Source organism: Anopheles coluzzii, chromosome 2 (genome assembly GCF_943734685.1).
Source record: "Anopheles coluzzii chromosome 2, AcolN3, whole genome shotgun sequence".
In the NCBI taxonomy this organism is placed as follows: Eukaryota; Metazoa; Arthropoda; class Insecta; order Diptera; family Culicidae; genus Anopheles; species Anopheles coluzzii.
The window spans coordinates 40,771,060-40,794,364 of record NC_064670.1 but is presented as its reverse complement, the minus strand read 5'-3'; the positions used below and the strand labels follow the sequence as shown (position 1 = coordinate 40,794,364).

Below are 23,305 nucleotides of genomic sequence, written 5' to 3'. Positions count from 1 at the left end.
CAAATTCAGAAGACTTACAACCATACCAAATTATCGCTCGCGTTGCCTTCTGCTTGGCCTACAGACGCTCGAACACCGTTTTAAGGTTAACCAATGTGTATTTGTAGCCAAAATATTAAAAAAAAAAAAGAATGAGACGTCCCTTATTTACTAGAGAAGATCAATATCTGAGTGCCATCGAGACCTCTTCGCTCTCGTAACTTACTTGTCGGCTAGCTAAGGTACGTTAGTCGTTACTATGTTAGCTATGACAAGGCAATTCAATACATGGTCTCATCACTTTGATTTTAATTTAACGACCAACGCATTTAAAGAGAATATTTTATTAATTTTAAATTTTGGCGACACCGAAACAAGGGAGATGTTAGGGGAATAATTTAGGGTTTAGGTGTAGGATAGGTTTTAAGTACTTAGTTTGTCACAGCCTCAAGAGTGCAGATGTGTCTTGCTTGTACATAAATGTTGGTAAATAAATAAATAAATAAATAAATAAATAAAACTAATAGACATATGCCGGACTGAACAGGCTTTCGAGACTTAATTCATTACCACACAGTCGGAGTCAATCCTTGCTACGGAGAGATCCTTGCATTCTAGGCTTGAACCCATAACGAGCATGTTATTGAGTCGTACGACTTGACGACTCATATACATACGTATAAATACAGACATATAAATACAGTGCAAATCACAGACTTACATCGAATTAAACCATCCTTCCAGAGAAGATAATTACAAGAAGAAAGGAATATTTCAGCCAAGTAGTAACAGTTTGTTCAATTCCGTAGATTACTATTTCTTGTAGACAATTTCAATGTGATATAAAAACACGCAAAAGTAATACCCACAAAATGTTTGATGTAGTATTTTTCTTCATTATTTATTGTATATAATTTTCTTTTCTTTTCTTTTCTTAGTATTCTTAGTGTTCAAATCACCAGCACATTTGTATCTAACTCTTAACCATTAGCTTGCCTCCACGATTCCACTTAGCATATGCATGATATCCTCGCCGCTTCTTCATCCACACATACATACGAGCGCATGTGCTGTTCGCTTATTGTGCCTAATGTACAGTTTTCGGTTACGGGGAGCTACCCTGCCAGCTAATATCAAACATCTCACCAACGCTCTTCGCTACATATTGCCATTTGTTTGTCGTTCACCTTTTTTTGTTCAATGCTTTTCGTCTAGCGTGTTTCTTCCTTAATGCGTGTGCGAGTTTTTTTGTAACCTGTTTCTGCGCTTTATTAAAAAAAAACTCTTCCCCCGACAAAAAACCTCTTCTCCATCCGAATTGATGCCCGATTTCAACGCTTTTGTGTGTGTTGCTGGTGTTTTCTCTGAGCTAGGAGGCTTCAAATTAACCTTATTTGCCTTCCACTTAATGGAGTGGATTGTGTGCCCCTACCACCGGTTCCCTCTCACGCACGCCCTGTCCGTCTGTACAACTTTGGCAGCAATTGGATAAGTAATGATCGAGATCGGCACACGACCCACAAACATTGGAGGCTCTTCTCCAAACACTCACCCCGGGGCACCTATCTATCTATTAGCAGCGCAAATGGCGAAGAAGCTGTCACATTCAAACAACAACAAACGCCTCACTGTCGTCATCCAGTGATCGCACCTCATCTACACTCACACATCACCCCCCTCTCTCTCTTTTTAAACATGGTCTATTTACAACGGATCGCCCTGGGAGCCGATCGAACGCATTTGACTTCAGCTGATCGAAATCTCCAACGAACGTTTACCTTCTTGGCGCAATCCCTACACTTCCCTAGCCAACGTTAGCGATTGTTCACCCCTTTCGGAGCTGTTATTTACATTCCACACAAACACATAAAAAAACGAAATTAAAACCGTGCACACAGTGGAGCCAGCTTTAGGCGCCATTGCCACCCGAACCCGTATCGCGCTGGGGAAGGGGAAGGGAGCAAATTATCCACCCCCTCAGGCAGAAAAGTGTTTCGCACGCATCCCTCGGAACGTCGGAACCGTTTTTCGTTCGGGACAATATTTACAAATGGCGGTCGGAGAGCGTTTGTCTTGAGCGGCGATGAGGTGTTGTTGGGCTAACACCACCACCACCAATAGCACTTAGCAAACACCATCCAGGGGAGGAAAGGGAGGCAAGCGAAGGATGCCCAAAACTGATTAATATTTACAAAATCCCCCCCCACAGGGAGTAGGGCCAATACAAAGCGCCAGGGCCCGGGAAAGCCCACGTTTAGGAATAAATAAAATTAAACTCTTCGCACTCCGGGCATGCCCTGTGTGAGTTTCAGAGTTGTGCCCTTCCTCCTGCGAGGCCGCTTGGACGTTTGGATGCGAACTAAAATAAATACCCTAATCATAGACATCGTCCGGCCGGCACTACCACTTCTTAACGAGTATAGCAACAGGTCAGTTTTAGCAATAGACACTTAAATGCTAATATTCACAATGGTTGATTGGTTGGTAGGTTTTGTTTTGCAATTGTTTTTGTTGATGCTGCTGCTGTTGTTGTTGTTGTTGCTGTTGGTTTGTTGTATTTTGGAGGCATCTCCGGCACGCTTAGCCCAGATGCATCGCGCCACCCATTAAGCTCGGATGGAAGTAGCCCATGTAGAGCTGGGCGCCCGGTGCCCGCCCGAGTGCCGCCATCTTGATCTTCTCCAGCTCGGCCTCCTGCAGGCGCTTCGCCTTGGCCCGCCGGTTCTGGAACCAAATCTTGACCTGGGTCTCGGTGAGCCGCAGCGACGAGCTAAACTCGGCCCGCTCCGCTATGCTGAGGTACTGCTTCTCGCGGAACTTCTTCTCGAGCGACAGCAGCTGCTGGGTGGTGAACGGTGTGCGGGGCTTCCGGTTCGGTTTGTGCTTCCGCAGATTGCACTTGATACGGGGCGGTTCGTTATCTGCAATAAACGGAGAGAACACATATACAGGACTGATTAGTAAGTGCGCCGAGCGTTTTTTTTTTTTCTTTTCATTCAATGTGAGGCACCGAAGGCACACGTGACACGTCGGACAGGCAAGAACATCGATCCGTTCCCCGCCGTTCGTTGTCGACCGAACGAGCAGACCCAGGCAAACACGCGGGAGCGGTCTTTCAATCATAACAAAACGCCCTCCACCGTTGGCGAAACACACTGAAACATCGTAATCGCGTGCCAGCTGTACATTCGTCCGACGGATGCACCCGTCGAACATGTGCTCGAACATCGGAAAACTAAACTGGCCCCGGTCTCAGCCGCTCCCCCCGGGGGTAAGGGAGGTATCTCGTTCATCAAATGGCGCTTCTGTGCGTTCCCTCTAGTCGCGCCGTCGTGAGAAGGAATTGCCGTGCGTGTATGCAGCAGCGGGGGTAAGACACATTACAATATTTCAAGTGACAGTTAATGAAGTTGCCAAAGAGACAACCAAATACAAATACCACGCGACAGAAGGGACGGGAGCGCACTGTGGTCCCGTACTAATAAATTTCCGACCACTTCAGCCGCCTGTACCCCCTTTTATCCTTCAAACGTGTTGAAACCGTTCGACGAGTTCGACGATGGATGAAGTGTAAACGAACACACACACACACGCATATGGGCAAAGATTTATTACGATTTTTAATTTTTCATGTTTTTTTTTCTTCTTTTTTTCCCCCTCCCATTGCCCATCGAATCTGCGGCCGATCGAGATGTCCGGACAGCGATTCAGGGTCGTTTTGAGCAACACATTATTCGACAGCGAGACTCCGCGGAGCGCGCGCGGAGCAGTGCTCTAATGTCTCATTAGTCAAGTGCGGCTTCTCGGCACTGCTGCACTGTGTATACACGGTGGTGACATTCTTACATTCCCCCTACCGCTGCCCGAGCGCATTCCCGAGCTCTTTGTGTCGGAATACGGATACCGAAAGACCGATGGTACGAGAACGGCATTTCCAACCACCATTTCACAGCCATGACAGCGATATGTTTATTTTTACACAAAAAGGCAAAGAAACCGAATCGAGCGGAAAAGCCGACGGAAGCCAAACGGAAGCACTGCAGTTGTGAAGGGGGTGAGTGACTGTTGTACCGGCACCCCGGAGGAAAGCTAATAGTCTATTAGAACTTCAAGCAATCGATACCCTGTCTCGGAAGCATCGGAGGGAAACATTCTGTACCGCCTTCGTGGATGCCTTCTGGGCCGCCGTCTGAGTTCCGCGCGGTAGAGTTAATTGATAGGAACGCACTCCGAAGTCAAGAGAGCGCTAATAGTCAAGTGGGAACCGGTAGCGAGGAGAGTAAGTGACACAGTAAATTATAACCTCAATCAGCGTTAATTGACGACGATCGACGCCATTGAATCGGAGGGCAATGCTCATAGCGTCGGGTTGCAGACTTTCGTGAAGACATCTGTCCCTGTGCAGAGGCAGTTCGTCTCGCTACTGAACACACACACTTTTCAATTAACATTGGGTCACCGCAGCATACACACCGTGTGCGAAATGAAATGATAATAAGAACACCATTTCGTCTCGGGGCGTCCTTTTGGCCACACCCTTCACAGTCACACAACAACCCACAAAAAAGGGGGAAGGTTGGACATGTTTCGTCGTCCACGGTTGCAGAGCGTTCAGGTTGGCTGCACTCGACACGGAAGTTCCACCTACATGCGGTGGACTATTGCCCCCTTCGCCTCGTTCGCGGGTCGATTGTCCTTGCCTCGCACATGCACTGCTCAATCGGCAAAGGTGGCGAAGCAGTAAATAAAGGTTGGCAGAGAGTACACGGGCTGATAATATTCACCCCATACACACAGAGCTCTACTGCTATGTGCACGTTCGCGTTCGAGTGGAACACAGTATGCTAGCAGTACTAGCAGCGATCCCGCTTCTTGACGCAACTTCCAGGCGCCGACCCACTGTTCCTCTCGCACACACACTCATTTGCGCAGTGCGCAAGCACTGCAGCGCATTGCATCCCTTGTGAGCAGGCGAAGTGTGAATTGCAGTTTAATAAATTAATTTCATTCGTATGTGTGTCCCTCCTTCTAGGCTCTCGGGCGTTGGGTTGTGGTGCGATGCTTAGTTGGGGCGAAGGAAAGTATTGGCTTGCTCTTTTCTTTTTTGCTGCTATAACAACCTTAACCACCAACCGCAAGTGCACGTTATGTTTGGGATGTTCTACAACGCGCCTGCAATTTGCAATGCAATGCAACTCGCTTGCCCTCTCGCTGCTGACCATCGTGTGTGTTTGCCTTGCACCGCGATCGCTCGCTTGGTGCCGACGGTATTCCAAGGGCACGAGCGGTAACCCAAACAGAGCGAGTGGGTGCGTGTGTGTGTGCAAGAAGCAAAACCTTGTGTGTGCTTTGCTTTTACTAATTTGTTTTGCACAAGAGAGCGAATCGATTAGTTCGGGTTCAGGTTCAACTGCGATTGGCTTTTTTGCTGCCTGTGGATGTGCCTGTGGTGTTTCGCAGCCTTCCCGAGGTTTAATCGCGCTTTCTTTGCAGGGGTAGAAGGGGTGTGTGTGTTTGTGTGGCAGGGTGTGAGAGCTGCGCTGCTGGATGCGGGGCATTATGATGAAGACGGCCACGTAGGCAGCAGCGCAGTGCAGTGGGCACAACCAACAACATTTGCATTCCATTAGCGTCGATTAGTAATTGCTTGTTACCGTGCACCGAAGGGTGTGTGAGCCGGCCGGAGACGCTGATCGCGCTGATCTTGCCCGCTCTCTAACACACGCAAGATCCTAATCGCGATCGTAACTCACACTCTTCACCGACAACTATCTTCCCGGGCGACAGATCCTTCTCGGAAGCAAAAGGAGCCTGTTACACATACCGTTCCCACAGTGTGCACTCTACCTGTGCTAATGAACTGAATTTATCTGTTTCCGTTGGTAGTTTCGAAGGTTTTGGAATTCTTTTGCACTGTTCTAGCCGGGCAACCGGGCTAAATCTTGTCAGCATAACAAGCATCAAAAGCATAGTTTATGCGCCCGTTATGCTAGCAATCGGTGCCAAAACCACCCTCCCATGCAAAACACACTCTCTCACACACACACGCACACTCACTTATCTAAATTGCTAATGTACGGTTGATCAGGTGAACCCACCCAAACCCCACTCGCGCGCCCTTGTGCCGTAACGACCGGCAATTCATTAACTGCAATCAAATCAATTTGCTGCTGCGCGTTTCACTGCATTGGATACCGTGACGAATTCCGTACCCTTCTCCATCCCCCTCCACCCTGCTTCCACTCCCCCGCGAGCCCCCGCCTCACAGTCGACGCGATCGCGACACGCTTTGTCACACACATGTTTCGCGATTCCAAGGCAAAACACGCCGATTGTCGTGCCAAACCGTGCTCCCCCCCAGCCCCTACCGCCCTTCTCAGGCGCTGCTGCTACCCTCCGTGGGGTTTGACAAATGGTAATAAGATAATCTCGCACTCGGAGCGATCGAGCTTCCCCCTGCTGCCCCTCAATCCCCTGTTTGCCGGTCGGTTTGTGTGTGTGTGTGTGTGTGTGTTTGGTTCGTTTTAGGTATTCCTCCCCAAACGGCTGGGGCCGATATTTGGTCAACTTCCGCTAACTCTGCCCGACTCGCGCACACCAACAGCAGGCGAAAATCGTATGCGAAAATCTGCCGCAAACTCGTCGTGCCCCGGATGCCACAGACGGCGGGGCGGGCGCGTCCGCCGCCCAAGAATTCGATGCCGATGGTGAAGCGCGCAACGAGAAACGAACGCGCAAACATACCCCAAACTTTTCCCTTTGATGTTTGACGCTGCTCATCCGCGTCGCAGACAAATGGGAAAATGGCCCCGCGAGCGTACAGATCCGCATAACCTCCGCGGCAAGAATGTCAACGGCTAATGGGAGGGAAGGTGGCAACCGTTCGCACCAAATGTGAGGTAGCCAAGAAGACCCCGGGACGGCCTCACCGAGGACACGCTTGGGGACGGTTGCTGGGGACGACTGGCGGTACAAAAAACAACCGCTCAATCAGACGGGAATCGGAATTCGGCTAACTGTGTCTTGGCCGATCGGCAGCCCGCGGGTTTCCCGCGGGCGCAGCTCTTCTTCCAACTACATCGGTTGCATTGCTCGGCTTTGCCAATCTGGTACACTTTAATTTGAATTTTATTGCACACTCAATCGGGAGCTGCCAATGTGTGATTTTTTCGTGGATAATGTTCTTCCCTGTGGTAATGAGGACTTGCAAAATTCTTCCCCGAAGTTTGTTGTGCTCCACTACGCCATCAATTGTGTGCCTCATTTTCTGTATCGTTATAAAAAAGATCATTAAAATTTTCAATAAACTGCTCCCTCGATGCTCTTCAAAACGCTTTCCACCTTTAACAAAGCTGATCGTTATCGAAATAGGTCTCGTATTTTGTGCGAACGGTGCACTTCCAACCAAAGCGAGCGTCCAGAGGCGACGGTGCTCAAAATTGTCACTAACCACAACACCCCCGAACAAACCCATCTGATCCTTTTTCGGGCTTTTGTTTGTTCCGGTGGCTATAACGTTATAAAACGCTTTACCGTTTTTACTACTTCCAGCGAAAACAAAGCCACTTCTTCAGGCGATAACTGCGCCAGGGCGACAGGGCAAGTCGTCATAAAAAGCGACAAAAAGGCACCAACCAGCCGGAAAAAGGGTTCATCGGGCGTCCGTCATCTGGCGGTCCATCCCGTTCAGGGATCGTATAAAGGTTCGACCGAATAGCTTCCCAACGTCCTGATGTGATGTCTGACCCTCCGACCCAGTGGCATTAAAACGGAAACATTGTTTCGAAAGGATACCGCAGGCGCCCGGTGCTGGGCCTCTGCTTTATCTGCCGTCGATCGGCAGTGAAGAAAGGATTAATTAACACCCGTACCAACACACACACCCGAAGCCATCATTTACTGCACCGATCGACACATTCGAGAGTGAGGGTGAAAGAGTTATGGTACCTAATTGAATTAAACGGAAACGATTGGCCTTGGCGACACTCTTCGGGGGAAAAAAGCGGAAATTGGTTCGCTCCTAACCTAAGGTGACCCCGCCGGCTACACCAGATGCCGTTCTGGTGACGGAAGCAACCACGCATTACGCAACCCGAGAGGTCAAACTCACACACACAGAGGATTTCTATTTCTGTTTAAGTCTGTTTATTTCCCTGTCGTGTGTCGCTAGTGCCCAACGACAGCCTTTCTTCATCGCACCGTGTTCGATTAAAAAAGTTGAAACACAAAAACAATATTTCTGAGGCTCGAACCCCTCCCCTCCACCGTTCAAACAACGTAAGATTACATACACGCAAGAAATATAACACAGCCGGGACAGCGGGACACGCCACACACGCCACACACACACACACAGCTAGCCCGTCTCGGGTTTGGCGTCTCCGGCGAAGGCGACGAAGATTTTTGCAATTAATTAGCCACCATTTGCATACAAGCACTAATTGGGTTGAACTGGCCGAAGCGCGCAAAAACGAAAACGGCCCCCAAGCGTCCCTCAGCACTGCCCCGCTCTTCCCAGTGATGGTTCCAGTTTGGCAAATATAGCAGCCGTTTTGTTTTTGCATTTTTTCTTCCCCGAGACTGAACCCCTCAAACACAGAAAAAATGCAAAAATGCAAACGCTTTTACACGAAAGATAGTCATAAACTTTGCAAGTTGAGGACATGAAGCTTTGCGTAACAACGGCTAGAGGCTCTATTTGCCGACGTTGAACACGCGGCAAACTCAAACAATGGCAATCAATCCGCGATCCGATCCGATGACTAGGCCCGGGACTCTCCAATCGAAGAGCGCCATCGGCTGCCCAAAAGCCGCTGGGGTAGCCCGTAGCGGTAGCCGACAGCAGTTAATGGACTAATTAAATCAATTACACCTGTGATAAACCATTTTAATGGCTCTATATAATTTATAAGCGCGTAATTTATTTCTTGTCCAGGCTGGACTGAACCTTCCAATGCACCGTCCTTGGGCTTCCCCCGTTGGGCCCTCCTCGGGAACACGCAAGCTCCATCCCGGCGCGCTCTCGCGCACGCTTCCTTATCGAGCTGAAATGTCACATTTTGCGCACACCGCTGCCACCGGTCTTGCGGGCGAACCAATCGTGCCGTTTAAGTGCTCTCCAGCAACAGGGGACAGTTTTTGGGTCCGCTTTCGATCCCCCGTTTTGTGGCTGCGCTGAGCGGAACCGTTTAAGATTAGATATGAACGCAGTCGCACAATCGGACGCAAGCTGCAAACGCATCGCAACCGCACCAAACAGTAATTATCGCTGCTGCGTTGCACTTGTCTCCCGGCGCGTTGCATTCGGGAGCTGTCCCTTTTCTCAATTCTCTGCTGCCTGTTTATGGCCTGCTTGCGGTCGCTTTGGTTGCCACTGTGTGTGTGTGCCCATGTGCTCACTCGAGCGTTCGAGCGCCCTCCAATTTCCAATCAACGCTCAACGCAGTCATTTCCCGTTTGCCCGGTAACTTCATCGGCAGCTACAGGGAATCCGGGCTTTTATGAAAGCAAAACAGGGAACAACCCAGACGGAAAGGCGTTATTAATTGGGCACGATTATGGGGCCGATTAAAATTTATTGCCAAAATTAGCGATTGACACGCAAATTTGCGTACCGCGAGTGAGCACGGGCGGCTCCCGAAACGATGCAGTGCAGTGCCGCTGCCGTTGTTGGGCACAAATTATTCAAACCATCCGTGCCGCGATTCCGATTTGAGTGCCGCAAAGGATTGCGCCCAATCAAAAGGCACACCGAGCGAATTTGCGACACGCCATGGCCGTTAATGCTCATAATTTTTGTAAATCTTTCCCCGGCACTGACCCGACCCTTGCAGCGTGTCTGGAGAAAGCTTGTCTCTTTTTGCTCTCTTTCACATCCTTTTTTTGCCTCTCCTCGTGCCTTTACACTTTACGCCGTTGCTGCAGAGGCGGAGCGTACTAATACGACGGGAAATAGAAAATTATTGAGATAAATTTCCATTTATCACCCAAACAGGCGCGAGTGTGCCCGCCGAAATCGTATCGCAGTTGTCGCCCAACCGGCAAAGTGAGAGTTGTTATTAATTTATTTAAATTCCAGTTCCGGTCTACAATTGTCCACCATGCCAGTAGCCGGCCGATCCCGATGGTGTCGACGGTTGGGTGTGTCCGTTCGTCCCAAATATTGCCAACAGCCAACACTTCATTTGTCTCTTTAGCAGATCCCCCACTCTCTCACTTAGTCTCTCTTTGTCTCTCTCTCTCGCTCCACCTCTCTTTCTACTCGAGGGATATCCCTCGACGTGCTGCAGCAGACAGCCTCCCTTCGCTGTAGATTGATTACGTTCCGGAGCGTGTGCATCTCAATCACGCTCGACAGACGGCGTTGTAACGGAAGTAATATAGTTATTAACGTTCCAAACAATCAACGCAGTTGCAGCTTCCTGAGCCACTCGCGTCTTTCACCTCCGGAAACGCCGGACCCAAACGGAAGTATTGATGTTGGACGGCAGATTGGCTAGGAACTAAGAGACACACTGGATGGGGTTAATGCAAAGAATTAGAGATACCGCGTAACCCAAATATCCCGAAAAATAGAAACAAACTAAGAATGTCAAAAACAGACTTATATCATTGTACAATTGCTTCAGAAATGCTTTCATTGAGAGGTTTTAGTTGCTATATTTCTCACTAACTAAAGCAATTGACAGTTTTATAATTTAATACCTAAAACATGCTCTTGATATTGTTGAAGTTGAATGTCGACAATTTCAACCTCACAAACTGCACCAAACACTGTTCTTGTGCTATCTCAAATATCAAACACATCGAACACAGCGCAAAGGCTAATCTTAATGCACTAAAAGTCTGCATCCCACCCTGACGTATAAATATTTCATTACAACTTCATCCATTTTTTATCATCCCAAAAAAACGCTAACGCATCCACTAATCGCAACAGCAACACCGATTGAAACCCAACGAGCGGGACCGGGCAAACAGTAAAGATTCTTATCGTCCGGTTAAATGCTAGTTTTGTAATTCCAGTTCCCTTCCACCACAGGCCACAACCTTCGGGATGGTCCATTAAACGACGCACTGGTCAAATTGAACAGGAAACAGGCCAACGTAACTACAGCAACGCCTACAAACCAAAGGCCAGTGCGCACCGGGTCTAGCACCTGCGTGTGAAAAGCTTGGCTGATCTGATCTCTCTCGTTCCTCTCCCACCCCGATGTGGCACAGTCAGGCAGCAACGGCACCAGAGTAAAGAAATTAATTTTCAAATCATCACCGGTCGAACCATTTTGCTGCGACTGCCAACCCTCTGGGGCACGGATGGCGGACGGACGGTTACGGTACCTACGCGATGCGCGCCAAATTCGCCGTTTCATAAAACAAATCTAAATTAACAGCTTCATTAGCAACGTCGGATGCGCGCAAATATCGTTTCGACATCCCTCCTTGCATCCGCCACTGTGCGCCTGCCTCTAGCCCGGGGGGTGAGGCACCAACCCCGACACCATCAGCGCCCATTCCGACAGGCGCAACATGACGTTCCGCTAGGAATCAGGGATTCCACGGAACAGAAGCGTGTGCGCGTACACACACACACACACCAAGTAACCCTTGGGGTGCGACGACTGATGAAGACGACTAGCTTGAGATATGTGGTTCACGTTGTCCAACGGTGTTAATCCGGCCAGAAGATTACTGCCACTTCTTTGTATATATCTAAGTAAAAACCATTTTGACGTGAAATGAAGGATCTTTTTCTTGAAGAAACAAACTAGCTCTGCAAGGGTTTAGGGGTGCTCGCTTGCATACGCGACACAGAGCCCACAGAGTGTCGTTATGGATTGAAATTTATTCATCTCATTTACGCCGGTGGGTTCCTCGGGTGGGTTCCTAATGATGGTTGTCATTTTATTGCATTCCCCGCAAAACCGCTCGCCTCTTAGTTCGTCTTTCTGCAGAGACAAAAAGCTGATGCGCACAGGACGGTCCACCACCGCCCCAGTCGCTGCGTACCTCGCTCGCTCGTTCGCTCGTGTTTAATTGTTTTGAACGAAAATTGCATTTTCTGCACCGCGCCCCGAACGCACTGCCAATCGCCCAGAGCATGCGGTTCGAGGAACTGACGGCGCAAAGGAGTAAGGCGCTCTCGCGTTGCTCTTCCCGCAAACAAATTCTTGGAATTGTTCCTCCAAGCAGTCAGAGGGCGTCCATTAGCGTTGTTCACTAATGCGCACACATCTATGGGGCCCACTGCAGCAGCAGCAATGTGTGCGCCATCTAGTGAGTGTGTGTGCTGCAAATGTGTCAAAATTGGTAGAAATTTGCAGCTGCAGCTAATGCGGATGGATTTTTGGGTGCTGTTTTTTTGTTTCGTACATCTTGCATAAAATGCTTGAACCTCAAAAAAACACTTCCACGAAACCCCAGAGACGACAAATACACAGCACACGGAAACATGTGCTCGTAAAACTGGCAACATTATTATTGAATGAATTAGCAACCCGTACTACCCGAGCTACTGAGTGAGCGCTTTGCGGCGGCGAGCCCTGTCCGTCGACAAATTAAGTCATATAAAATGTTGAACAGGAAACGGACCTGTGCAGGGAGGGCCAAACTGCGACACGAAAGTATTGGTAGTACATTTTTAACCCACCACCAACCACACAACTCTTTTATGTAGTCAAATTTCTATAATCATATTCCACAGCAATCGAGCTCGACTACACAACACAGCCCAACAAATCCTGTTTCGGTTGTTTTTTGTTTGTTTTGCATCCAACGGGCTACACCTTTTGCTCACCGGAACGGGAAAACCTTGCCCCAAAATGTCCCGGGCCTGCTAGTGTCCCCACCGGAGTCCGGGAATTTGTTCGCGGAAATCACTCGTTTCCACGCGGCTGGATTTGCATTTCAAATTCCGTTCCGTTTCGTTCGATCCGTGTCGGAGGGTGGAGGAGCAAGGCCCATGGATGTATGTAGCCATCCGGGACCTCCTCGTCAGTCCCGAATTTATCCCCGCGCACAACACACAAAACACAACTACAAACAGCAAAACACACACACGCCGAACATCGAACAATAGTGAAGATATCCAATGCCTCCTCTGGTACGACCCCGCGTACGCCATCTGTGAACGAACGACACACGAAACGGAACAGCACACAGCGCCAGCACACACACACACACACACATTGGGGAAAAGTTTTGTATTCTTCGACACAAAAATTTGCAATCTCAATCGATTGACTTCGTTCGTTCTTCGCACCGGGGACCTGGAATGGGCGGGTTGGTGGCACCGGACGGTCAAGGATCGTTTACAATCAAATCATAAACCATTTCACCGTGCATGCAGTTTTGCGCTGTTTGGGGGGTGGGTGTGGGGTAGTGCAAGGGGCCTTGGGAAAACAATGGCGTTGTAAATTATTTTCAAATGCATCGCCCTCAACCTCAGGAGAGCGGGCTCAGTTGCAACGTGTGCTGGAAGGTAAAGAACCACCCCGGGAAGGTGTATGCGCGATCGATCTCGTCTCGTTGCACATACACACAAACAAACACACATGGGAGGATCGTTTTCGTGTCATCGTTGACCTTCGGCAACGTTAATAGAAATGTTTCAATGTGTGTTCTGAAAAGCGATAGTGGTTAGCTGTGGAACTGTGACGACCGCTGGTAAAGGCCTCATGTGCTCCAAAAACAGACAAAGAAAGACAGAGAAAGAGAGATAGAGCGGGATAGAGCAAGTTAGTACCGTTCTCTTCGTTCTCTCCGTTCTCTCCGTTCTCTCCGTTCTCTCTGCACCCGACTGAGGGAACAGAAACAAGAAGATCTTCATTAATATTGATTCCGATTAATGGAAGGCTAAGTGTTGCCTGCCCGTCGACTCCATTTGTGGATGGTATTCCGTTGGAGTTTGTTGCATTAGTGAGAACAATTTACCACCACTACTACTGCTGCTACTAGTACCATCGCTATGGAGGCCCACTTTCCAAACGCTCCTGACCGCTCAATTGAAACATTACCCGACCCCCCATTGTAAGCCCGCGAGACCAAACCGAAACTTTGCCACAATCTATGCCGGTCGTTCAAATAAGGAAATTGAAACGTTAAGCATCACCACCCCAAAATGATGGCCTGTGGAGAAGAGGGAGAGCGAGAGAGACAGAGAGATAGGGAGAGAGTGCTAAGAAGCTAAAATCCAAAAAGCAAGGTACGGCCTACCTAGGCATCCCCACGCATTTAGTCGCCGTTTATTTGCGCCTGCTAGTTTTTGGTTGATTTCTGGTTGAAATTAATATTAATTAGTGGAAATTACAATAAATAATAAAAACCCAGCTCTCCACTACTACTGCCCAGGCCTCGACAAAAAAGGGCAAAAACGACGACCCGTAAAAACTAAAGCCCACAAACAAACTGGAATGAGCTCTCTACATCAAACAACAATCGCATCAAATGGTGAAATGGTCCTTGCGTTTGAGGGGGGTTTGCGTGTTGAGAATCTATTATCAAATCCCACCCGAACACGCCTCCGCGCTACAGCCCGCGGGACCTCCGACGGATCACCGCTTCCGGTGCTAATTCATTCGCTGCCAATGGCTGACCCAAGCGCGATGATACGGAAGGGTGCGGACGGGACCCGGGTTGGTGAAGTGATTTAAAATTATTATTACATTAATTTGATACTTGTTTATAATAAAAGCGAACATGGAAAAGTATTGTTGTTAATTTATTTGTTATTGTAATTTCATTGCCCTCCCGCACTCCCCACCCGCGAGTGGGTTTCCTAATTTGGGCTGCTAGCCGCAAGAGCGGAAAGAGCCTCCAAAACCTTCCCTTCCCTTCCAAACAAAGTCAAATTAACACTCATTCCGTTTGTACGCTGGGCGAACGAGGGCGAAGGGATAATAAAATGCGGCCGGTGATGTGGCGGCTGTGGCCGCGCGAATTAAAACCCTAAAGCATCTGCGTTGGGCGAAAGGTGCACACCGGGGAGCGGGAGGGGGATTGGGAGGTTTCGAACCCCATCGTGTGATGTTATGCGATCCTCTCAAGACTCATTAGCGATCGGACGGGCGCAACGCGAGTGCAGGTTTCGGCCTGCAATGATCTCTTTCTCTCTCGCTCGCTCTCTCTCCCTCTCAGATGCACTCAAGCACACTGGAACTCAATCCAGGCGTGCACCTCACCGGGGAGCGTGGAATGGATTCACGCAGCACTATAAAAATGTTTTAATTTGTTTTAAAACCGTTTTGTAGCTGAAGATGTGGCCGCGCTTGGGCACGATTTTTGCTCGCTCGCTTTTTGCACCGACGTTTCCGTGCACAGCTACTGTGCGACTGTGGCTGGAGCGTTCGAGAGAGGTGTCCGTTTACCGCTGGTTGTATGTATTTATAATTTTATATCCTCTCTCTCTCCCGCCCCAAATGCTGTAAAACCAAAACAGCCCAAAATACCCAACGCGACGGGCCGTGAGATGTGGCCACAGCCATAACAAATCCGGTAGTTGCTGATTGCAGATAATCACGACATGTCGTCTGAAGTTGCATTCGATTTTTGCCACCGCCATGAGTGCAGGGTGCTGCATCAGTTCGCCTGCTCCTTCGGCTGAGCAACTGCATTCCCTTCTTGGGCACAACAACCATGGGGCAACCATGAAGCCGACCGCACATCAACGGCGCAGTCAGCCGTTGGACGGTAGTAAAACAAATATACGATCAATGCGAATTTCATGCCACTGGCAGTAGCCAACCGTCTATTAAAGACGAGCGCTAATTCATACTGATTATAAATGTATTCTAAATAAATGGCGCTCTTAATTTGTTTGCCTGATGAAACTTTACGACGAGCAAATGAGTATGAAGCTTCGCAGATGCATTGTACGAGTTGGAAGATCTTTTCTGGCGTTTTTTTTTATCGGGCCAATTTTTACTTCACATTAACCATTCAACATTCAACATAAATGGGGCCCTCCTTTTTTTCCTCTTCTACCCTTAAATCCACCTTTTGAATTCATCGCTCAACATTGCCTCCAACTGACTCCACTGGCCAGTAGTGTTTGTTATCACCAACCGGGACCAACCGCCGCTTTACATACTTTCCCCCTAAACAAATGTTAAATTATGCTATAAAATGTTTAAAACAAAGCAAAAACACTACCAAATGCGAATTAATTTCACGTCAGGCGTATTTGTTTATACAGCACCACATCAACAACAACAACGAAAACAAATGCATGTGGCTGTGTGTGTGTGCGTGAATATGTTTTATTGCTTTTTATTTTACCGAGCCAACGAACGGAACAGCATACACGGTTGACACTGGAAATATATCAAAAAGGCGCCACACGGGCTAATTAAAACACTTATCAAATTTTCACCCCACGTGCATGGGGAAGGGGGTGCGCTTCGGTGCCCGCACTAGCCCGCCTTTTCCTTCGGTGGCGCAAGCTTTACTCGCGCACCGCTGGGCGGTAGTAAGCTGCCAGCCGGAACAGCTAGATCGGCTGCCTTGTTTCCCTAATGACTTAATTTGCGCGTTGAACCAACGTTCCCCCGAGCTCGAGCTTGCGACAATAGAGCGCCTCCCCCGGGTGAGGTGAAATGAAAAACAAAACGAAACTAAACGCAAGACTAAAAGGGTGAAGGGGTGGGGGAGGGCTGGGAAACAACAAAACCAACAGCAAAAAGCTACACACACGCACAACACAACAAATGCTTCAAAGCTCGCACGAGGAATGAAAGATGGCGTCAATGGGTTGTCGAAAATTGAATTAAACGAGCAGAAGCATAAGAAGAAGAAGAAGAAAAGAACAAACACTCATGTAGTAGCGCAGAGCGGGGTGAACTTAGTGTGAGGATACATTGAAGGGAGAGAATGGGGCAAAAAAAAAACAAAAAAAAGCGACGGCCTGCTTTGACTAATTACACACTCCAGCACACGGCGAGCAGTGGCGATGACAGGAAGGCAGAGGCAACACCATGTCGAAGCAGGGCGGGTAGGTACACAAACACACACTCCAAATAAACAAACTACAACTACAACTTGATCTAAGGCCAGGGCGAAATAATCCACCGATCTTAACACGATCACAAAATGGAGCTTTGGTGAGGCAGTGCGGGGCGACGCAAACGGGGCACCGAAGGCAGCGTGAAGCGGAAGGTTAGGAAAACCACGAAACGTCACCACCGTCCTGGGCGCTTTGGGCGAAGCTAGTTTAATTAAATTATAGAATTTAAACGGTGAAATTATGATAATACTCCTCCCAGCCGGGGTCTGCTGGAGCGATGCGTTTTTCGCCTTTCCACCGTTCCATTTAGCCAACTTCCAACTGTTTCGTTGATGATTTTTCTAGCTTCCTGTTTCAATATTGAAACTATGTGTGTGTGTGTTTTATTAACTTCTTTTTTTCCACTTCGCTGTAAGAATTTTCAACGAAACAAAAAAGTGTTCCAGAGCCTTAGCGATCGCAGACGGCAACACACAAAAAATAGTTCAACAGGCGACGACATTAACGAAACGGACACACACACACACATATACACATAGCCACAAAAACTTCATCCCGGTGTGTAAACTAATTACAAGTTAATTAACCGGCCATCACACCGGGACACCGGTTTTCACTTCCTGTTTTCGGTTTCTTCCAGCTTCCCCACGCATCATCTTACCCCGACCCTACTCCACTGATCAGATCCACACCAGAGAGCAGAGAGCATCATCATGAGAGATGAAAATAAAGTCATGAATACGTCCCTCAAATTGCCTTTCTTGTGCCGTTTTGTTTTATACACGCGCGCACACACACACCAGCGTCGGGGCACGGAGCGTTTGTTTTTCCCACGGACCACGGCCTCACCGCCGTCGCCACCGACGCGATCGATTCTGGGCCTCGATCCCGATAGCCCGGGTGCGATCATCACGATCACGGGGCCATGAGGTGCACGGGGCGAAAGATGTATCTGAAATCTATTAATTAATCTTTCTTATCGCGGTCTCCTCCTGCCTGCACCTTCTGTCTGTCTGGCGGCGGCAGCCCAGGTCCCGAGTCTCTACAGTCGGCCTAGTTTTGTGTTTTTTTTTTGTTGACAACCGGCAACCCAGCAACCGTCTCACACCCAGAAGCACTGTTTCGTAAAAACCCGGCCCATCCCATGGTCCCGGAAAGCAAACGCCCCGAGAGCCTAATTAATTGTTTTCTTGCCTCCGTTCGGGGCTTCTGGGGGTGTCGGGGCCGCTCGGGAGGATCTCTCTCTCCCTCTCTTAGAACGGAGCCACTAAGAAGAGTCACGAGCCTCGGTACGATAGAGGACAGTCCCGGTTCCAGGAAGTGGACAAAGTGGATAGTTCCCGGCCCGAAAAAAAGAAGCGGCCCGTGATTAAAGGGAAGAACAAGAAGAAGCAGAAGGAAGGCGAACGTAAACGTCAGCGTTCGGTGCGCTCAAAACATTCCTTCCGAAATTCGCCCCCTTGCGTTTGGGTTTGGGTTTTGGCCGAGTCTCCGGGGGTGACCCGATAAAATATGTTTATATCTTTCCCCGGACCCGATCGTTTGTCATCTGCGCCTGATGACGTTTATCCGATGCCGCCATTCCCATGCCCAGCCGGCCCTTCGTCTTCGCCGGCCGTTTTCGTTCGTTTATTAGGTTATTTTCGAAGATCGCTCGCTCGCTCGATCGATGATTTATTGCGATTGCTGTTGTGCCACGTTCGATGGTTTGGATCGAAACACGAATTAGTATTAGGCGCTTGGTGCGCTTCAACTTAACCCTCAAAAGCGGTTCTTCATTAGAGAAAATGCTGGTCTTTTTTTATCGAGCAAAGAATTTCGCATTAGCGTTTCGTGTCCTTGTGTGTCATTCTTACTTGCATAACATACCATAATTCCGTTCGCTTCTTATTATTAATTTGTTGTGCCGAAAACACACACACACATGTGCGTGAAATATCAGGCGTGTAATTATCCCCGAACAGCAACATGACACAATCGTGCAAAACGGGTTTTTGTTGCACTTAACCATCAAATCACTTTCCATCTCCCTGTATGTCAACAAAGCACCCACTAACCTTCGCGATGATCACGTACTGTTTGCTGCCTTCTTGACTAAGACACACACACACACCAAACGCATGTCTTACACCAAATTTAAACCAAAACATCCAAGACAGTGCTGTGTTTTTTGGTTTGCCGTCGGCCGGTGACACTTTCCCACTTTGCACGCAGCATCCAAGCGGCGAAGCGCGTCACGCATGACAGAACTTTCCGAAATTGCTAACCCGAAATCCCCAAACGACCAGCAACAGCGCGCCGTAATCAGTACGGGCTGGTCGTTCAAAAAGAGCGAAGGCAAACGACTAACCACACGCATGTGTGACTTTTCATCAGCTTTTTGTGCGTTCCTTCGCTGCTCCCTTCCCCCAACCACCACCGAGAAGGAGAGCGAGATTTTCATTCACTCATTCAATGCCTATTAGCGTTTCCGCCCATCTTCATGCCCTCCAAACTCGATCGCGGCCGTCATCGCCGCCCGTTATCTTGTTTCCTTTTTGTTTCACTTCATTCAAAACCGAAATCGCGGCAACGTGGGCTAAATGTTTCTAATTTGTTAAAGCCCACCCCGAGCCCACCCTGGGAAGTGCGATATCGATTTCAGATTGCTGCCGGGGTTTGTTTTTTTCTTCTTTTCATTTTCCGCTCATCCTTTCAGTTCCGTTTAGCCGTCTTCACTTCCACACTTTGTCGGCGGTGTTGCCCTTTTTGTACAGTGCGCCAGTGCAAGCATTACACAAATCCCGCCGCTGGTAGCAAATGACTGGGTAAAAATAACGAAAAACACACCGACACGCCGTGTTAAGCCTGGAGGGTGTTAAAACGGTTTGAAGCGGTTCGGGGTTGAAACAAATACGGCGGGCAAGCTACAAAAAGGCGAAACAACGCGACCGATCGATTATGTTGACCTTTGCGCCGTACAAGTGCGCTTGAAGCCCGTGTGCTTCTTGCCTTTGTGCTTCTTTTGCCTTCGAAAGATCAATATTTGTCCGCTTTGGTTCCGTGGGTAGAAGTGTTTTGGTAGTGATTACAACTACCCCACACGGTAAAGCGCGTCATCCTACTGTGAAAATCGACGTATCGACCCATTAGAAGATACTCGAATACCATGGAAATGCGACTCGCACTCGTTCGACCGAAACTATCAGCTCCAAAAACAAATTATCAACCGATTGATAACTTCTTGGGGTGAAGCACATCGACGCCATCGGCACACAGAGACACAATATACACGCTAAATCTGTCAGCGCTTCTGGACACAACAATGGCGCCACAATTAACCTTCAACCTTGGCCGTTTTTTGGAGCTCCAAAACACACGCACACACACACACACACACACACGCCTTGCTGCTTTGCGGGCACGATTAAACGAAATTAATCTTTCACCTAATGCCCCTCCCCACCGGTGCGCTACACTCTCTTCCTTCAATCCCTCCTCTGTTTGTGGTCTAATCAGGTCGCCTAATTTCTAATTCGCCCCGGAACCGAAACCACCGAAATTCGAACACGCGCAATACGCGCGGTGCATGCGATTAACCTTCCAAGAAACCTGGCCCACCCATCCCCCCCCCAACCCCCCCCCTCCCCCCTCCCTCAATGATTACGGAAATTGTTCTTGCCTGCCGTGCCGCGGGCCCCTATCTTATTGCTATTGCGAACAAAGCCAACAACACACTTACCTCCACCAAGCTGACCGGCGCCGAAGCCCTGCCCGGGGAACAGCCCCGGCGGACCGAACGGTGGCATCTGGCGGGCGCCGGGCCACGGTACACCGCCGCTCATGCCGCCCCAGGCCGCCGCAGCCGCGGCCAGCGCACTGAACGGCGTCGGCCGTATCGGTACGTGGCCGGCGGCGGCCGCTAGGGCCGCTCCCGGCGGCGAACCGTGCCCCATCCCCATCGCGGACGGTGACCCGGGCGAGCCGCTGCCCTTCCGGCCGCCCGGCTGCGAGCCGCTCTCGCTCAGCTCCTGGTCCATGTCCTCGATGTCGACGATCGAGTCCTCCTCCTCGTCGTGGTTCGAGTCGTAGTCGTCCGACTCGAGCAGGCTGTGCGGGGTGTCCGTGTGCCGGTCCGCGTCCAGGTTCCGCAGCGAGCTACCGTCGTGCTGGGACCGGGGCGAGGAGGAGCTGGTCGTGTGGGAGGACAGATTGGCGGGCAGCATGTCGCTGGACGGGGAGGTGCCGGGCAGGGTCGTGGTCGTCACCGTCGTCAGCGCGGTCGTCATCGCCTGGTGCAGCAGCGCGGCACCGTGCGGCGGCCCGTGCACCATCAGCGGGCTGAGCGGGGTGAGCGAGGGCGGCGTCGGGGTGGTCGTGGTCGGGGTGCCGGAGGTGATGATGGCATGGTGCGCGTTCGGCGTTTTGGGCCGCGTGTCCGCCAGCAGGGACGCGACGCTGAAGTTGCTGATCCGCGAGTTGCTTTTCTGCTGCATGGGCACCGTCGGGCTGGTCATCGCCATTCGTACCGGAGTTACAGTCATTCCTGACGATTTTAGCATGAAGATTTGCACCGAACTACACCGCTGGCCGTACGGAGAGAAACGCACTTTCTCGCACAAACTGTAACGTCACTTGGATTGCCCGAAAGCAGCACCGTTTTGGGGCGGGCGGTTTGGTTCGTTAGGATCAAATGTTTCGCACAGGCACGCAGTTGACACTCATTACATCGCAAACTTCCCTTCTACTGAGCAATTGTCGCGAGCCGTGTACACTGGGAAGACAATTGACAACTCGCGTCATACGACATAGCTGACCGTCATTCGGGCGGGGAGTGATTGACGGAGTAGCACTGCACTTTCGATCGGGGTTTTTCTTTTGTTTCTGTAGCTTCCAAAGGGTTTTATTGGTGCTTATTTCCGGGCACTTTAGCTCTCTACCATCACTTGATTGCCACGTATCACACTCGGGTAACTGATTGGTATTCGAACATCGACACAACACCCTGAGGACCGCACACTGAGCGCAAACAAATCACTTGCGCGAAACTCACACGATCGCCACGAAACGATCTCCAAAATCCGGTAAACACTTTATCCGACACAAAAGCTTATGCGAAAGCGCCGTAAAACTTATCGATTCCGGTTTGTTGCGTTTGTTTTCTACCGACTGTCTACGCAGCCCTTTTCCGCTTTACGCTTACGATCGCTTACAAAACGGGACGCGCGTACGGACGTGCGTGCGTTCGAGTCTGCGTCTGTCGAGGAATAAAAATTGAATGCATTCGAGGGACAGGCTGTGTGTGCCTCGACGAGATGAACCGTGTTGGTGTTTCTTTTTCCTCCTCTTCTTCTTCCCTTCCATCGACCCCGGGCATTTTCGAACACGCTCACACCAAAAAACGCACTCACTTTGTCTCGCTCTGGCGGACGCGCTCGGCGTATTCACGCCACTTCATTCCCGTGCCTGCTTACACACGGGCACAAGCAGTGCCAACATAGCTGTTTCCCTTCCACCGAAACTGGTTTTGTTTACGTTTACGCGCTGTACATAGCACCCTTCGTTATATACTTTTTTGTTGCTATGGAAACCCCTATCAAGGGGGCGGAGCCTGCCCGTTCGCTCGTACAGCCAATGGCGACCGGCCACCATGGCCAGGTGTTGCGAGCGTGAGCGCGCGCTAGTGTGTGTGCTTGGGGTGCGTTTCGCTTGCGGGGGGAGAAAAATGAAGTTGTTCATATTTTATGATTTCCTACACACAGTCGCTCCCTGTTTTCCCCCTTCCCGTTCGCGCCCTCTTCTTGCCCACAACCGCTCTGCTGGGTAGTGTGGCCACCGCCTCCTATGTACGATGGCGTTACTATCTTTCGCGTTCGCTGTTCGGTTTATTTTCTGCGCTATGCACATTGCAGTGGACAGAAGCTGCCACAGCGGTAGCAGCTGCTAAATTCTATAAAAGCTGTCCCTTCTTGCGGACGTGCTTCTCGACACACTTCTCCACCTTCACCTCTCTCTCTCTCTCTTTCTATCTTTCTCTCTATCTCGCTTTCTCTTTCCCTTCCCGCTGGGCTGACTTCTTACCATCCCCACACGCAGCCGGGATGAAAAACCAACAATGAAACGATCACAAAATCCCTCCCTTTCTTCAAGTCCGCACGGGCGACGCACAATGCCGAGCAGACACGGGCGCGCCTCGGCCATACCCGAGGGGACTATTCAATTTTCGTTCCATAATTTCTTATTTACTGTGTAATTAATTTTCGGACAAAACGGTCACCCGGTCCACGGCTGTGGTAGTGGCGCGCTCGCACACACTGTGCTGCTCACTCGTTCACTCCGTCCGCGCAT

At 49.8% G+C, this 23,305-nt stretch overlaps 1 protein-coding gene across 1 annotated transcript; it reads right to left on the bottom strand.

Moving 5' to 3' along the window:
* Window positions 1–883: 883 nt before the first annotated feature.
* Window positions 884–22,465, bottom strand: LOC120950896 (muscle segmentation homeobox). Its single transcript, XM_040369311.2, has 2 exons — window positions 20,700–22,465; window positions 884–2,900 (listed from the first exon to the last, which is right to left on the bottom strand). The coding sequence occupies exons 1-2, from the start codon at window positions 21,517–21,519 to the stop codon at window positions 2,560–2,562; spliced, it is 1,161 nt and encodes a 386-aa protein (XP_040225245.2). The 5' UTR covers window positions 21,520–22,465; the 3' UTR covers window positions 884–2,559.
* Window positions 22,466–23,305: the final 840 nt, after the last annotated feature.

What these genes read in the sequence shown, in the direction of transcription:
- LOC120950896 (XM_040369311.2), bottom strand. Translation starts at nt 21,519, where the DNA reads ATGCTAAAATCGTCAGGAATGACTGTAACTCCGGTACGAATGGCGATG. An exon ending in CGCCGGTCAGCTTGGTGGAG is followed by an intron (nt 2,901 to 20,699) that starts GTAAGTGTGTTG and finishes CGTTTATTGCAG; the next exon opens with ATAACGAACCGCCCCGTATC.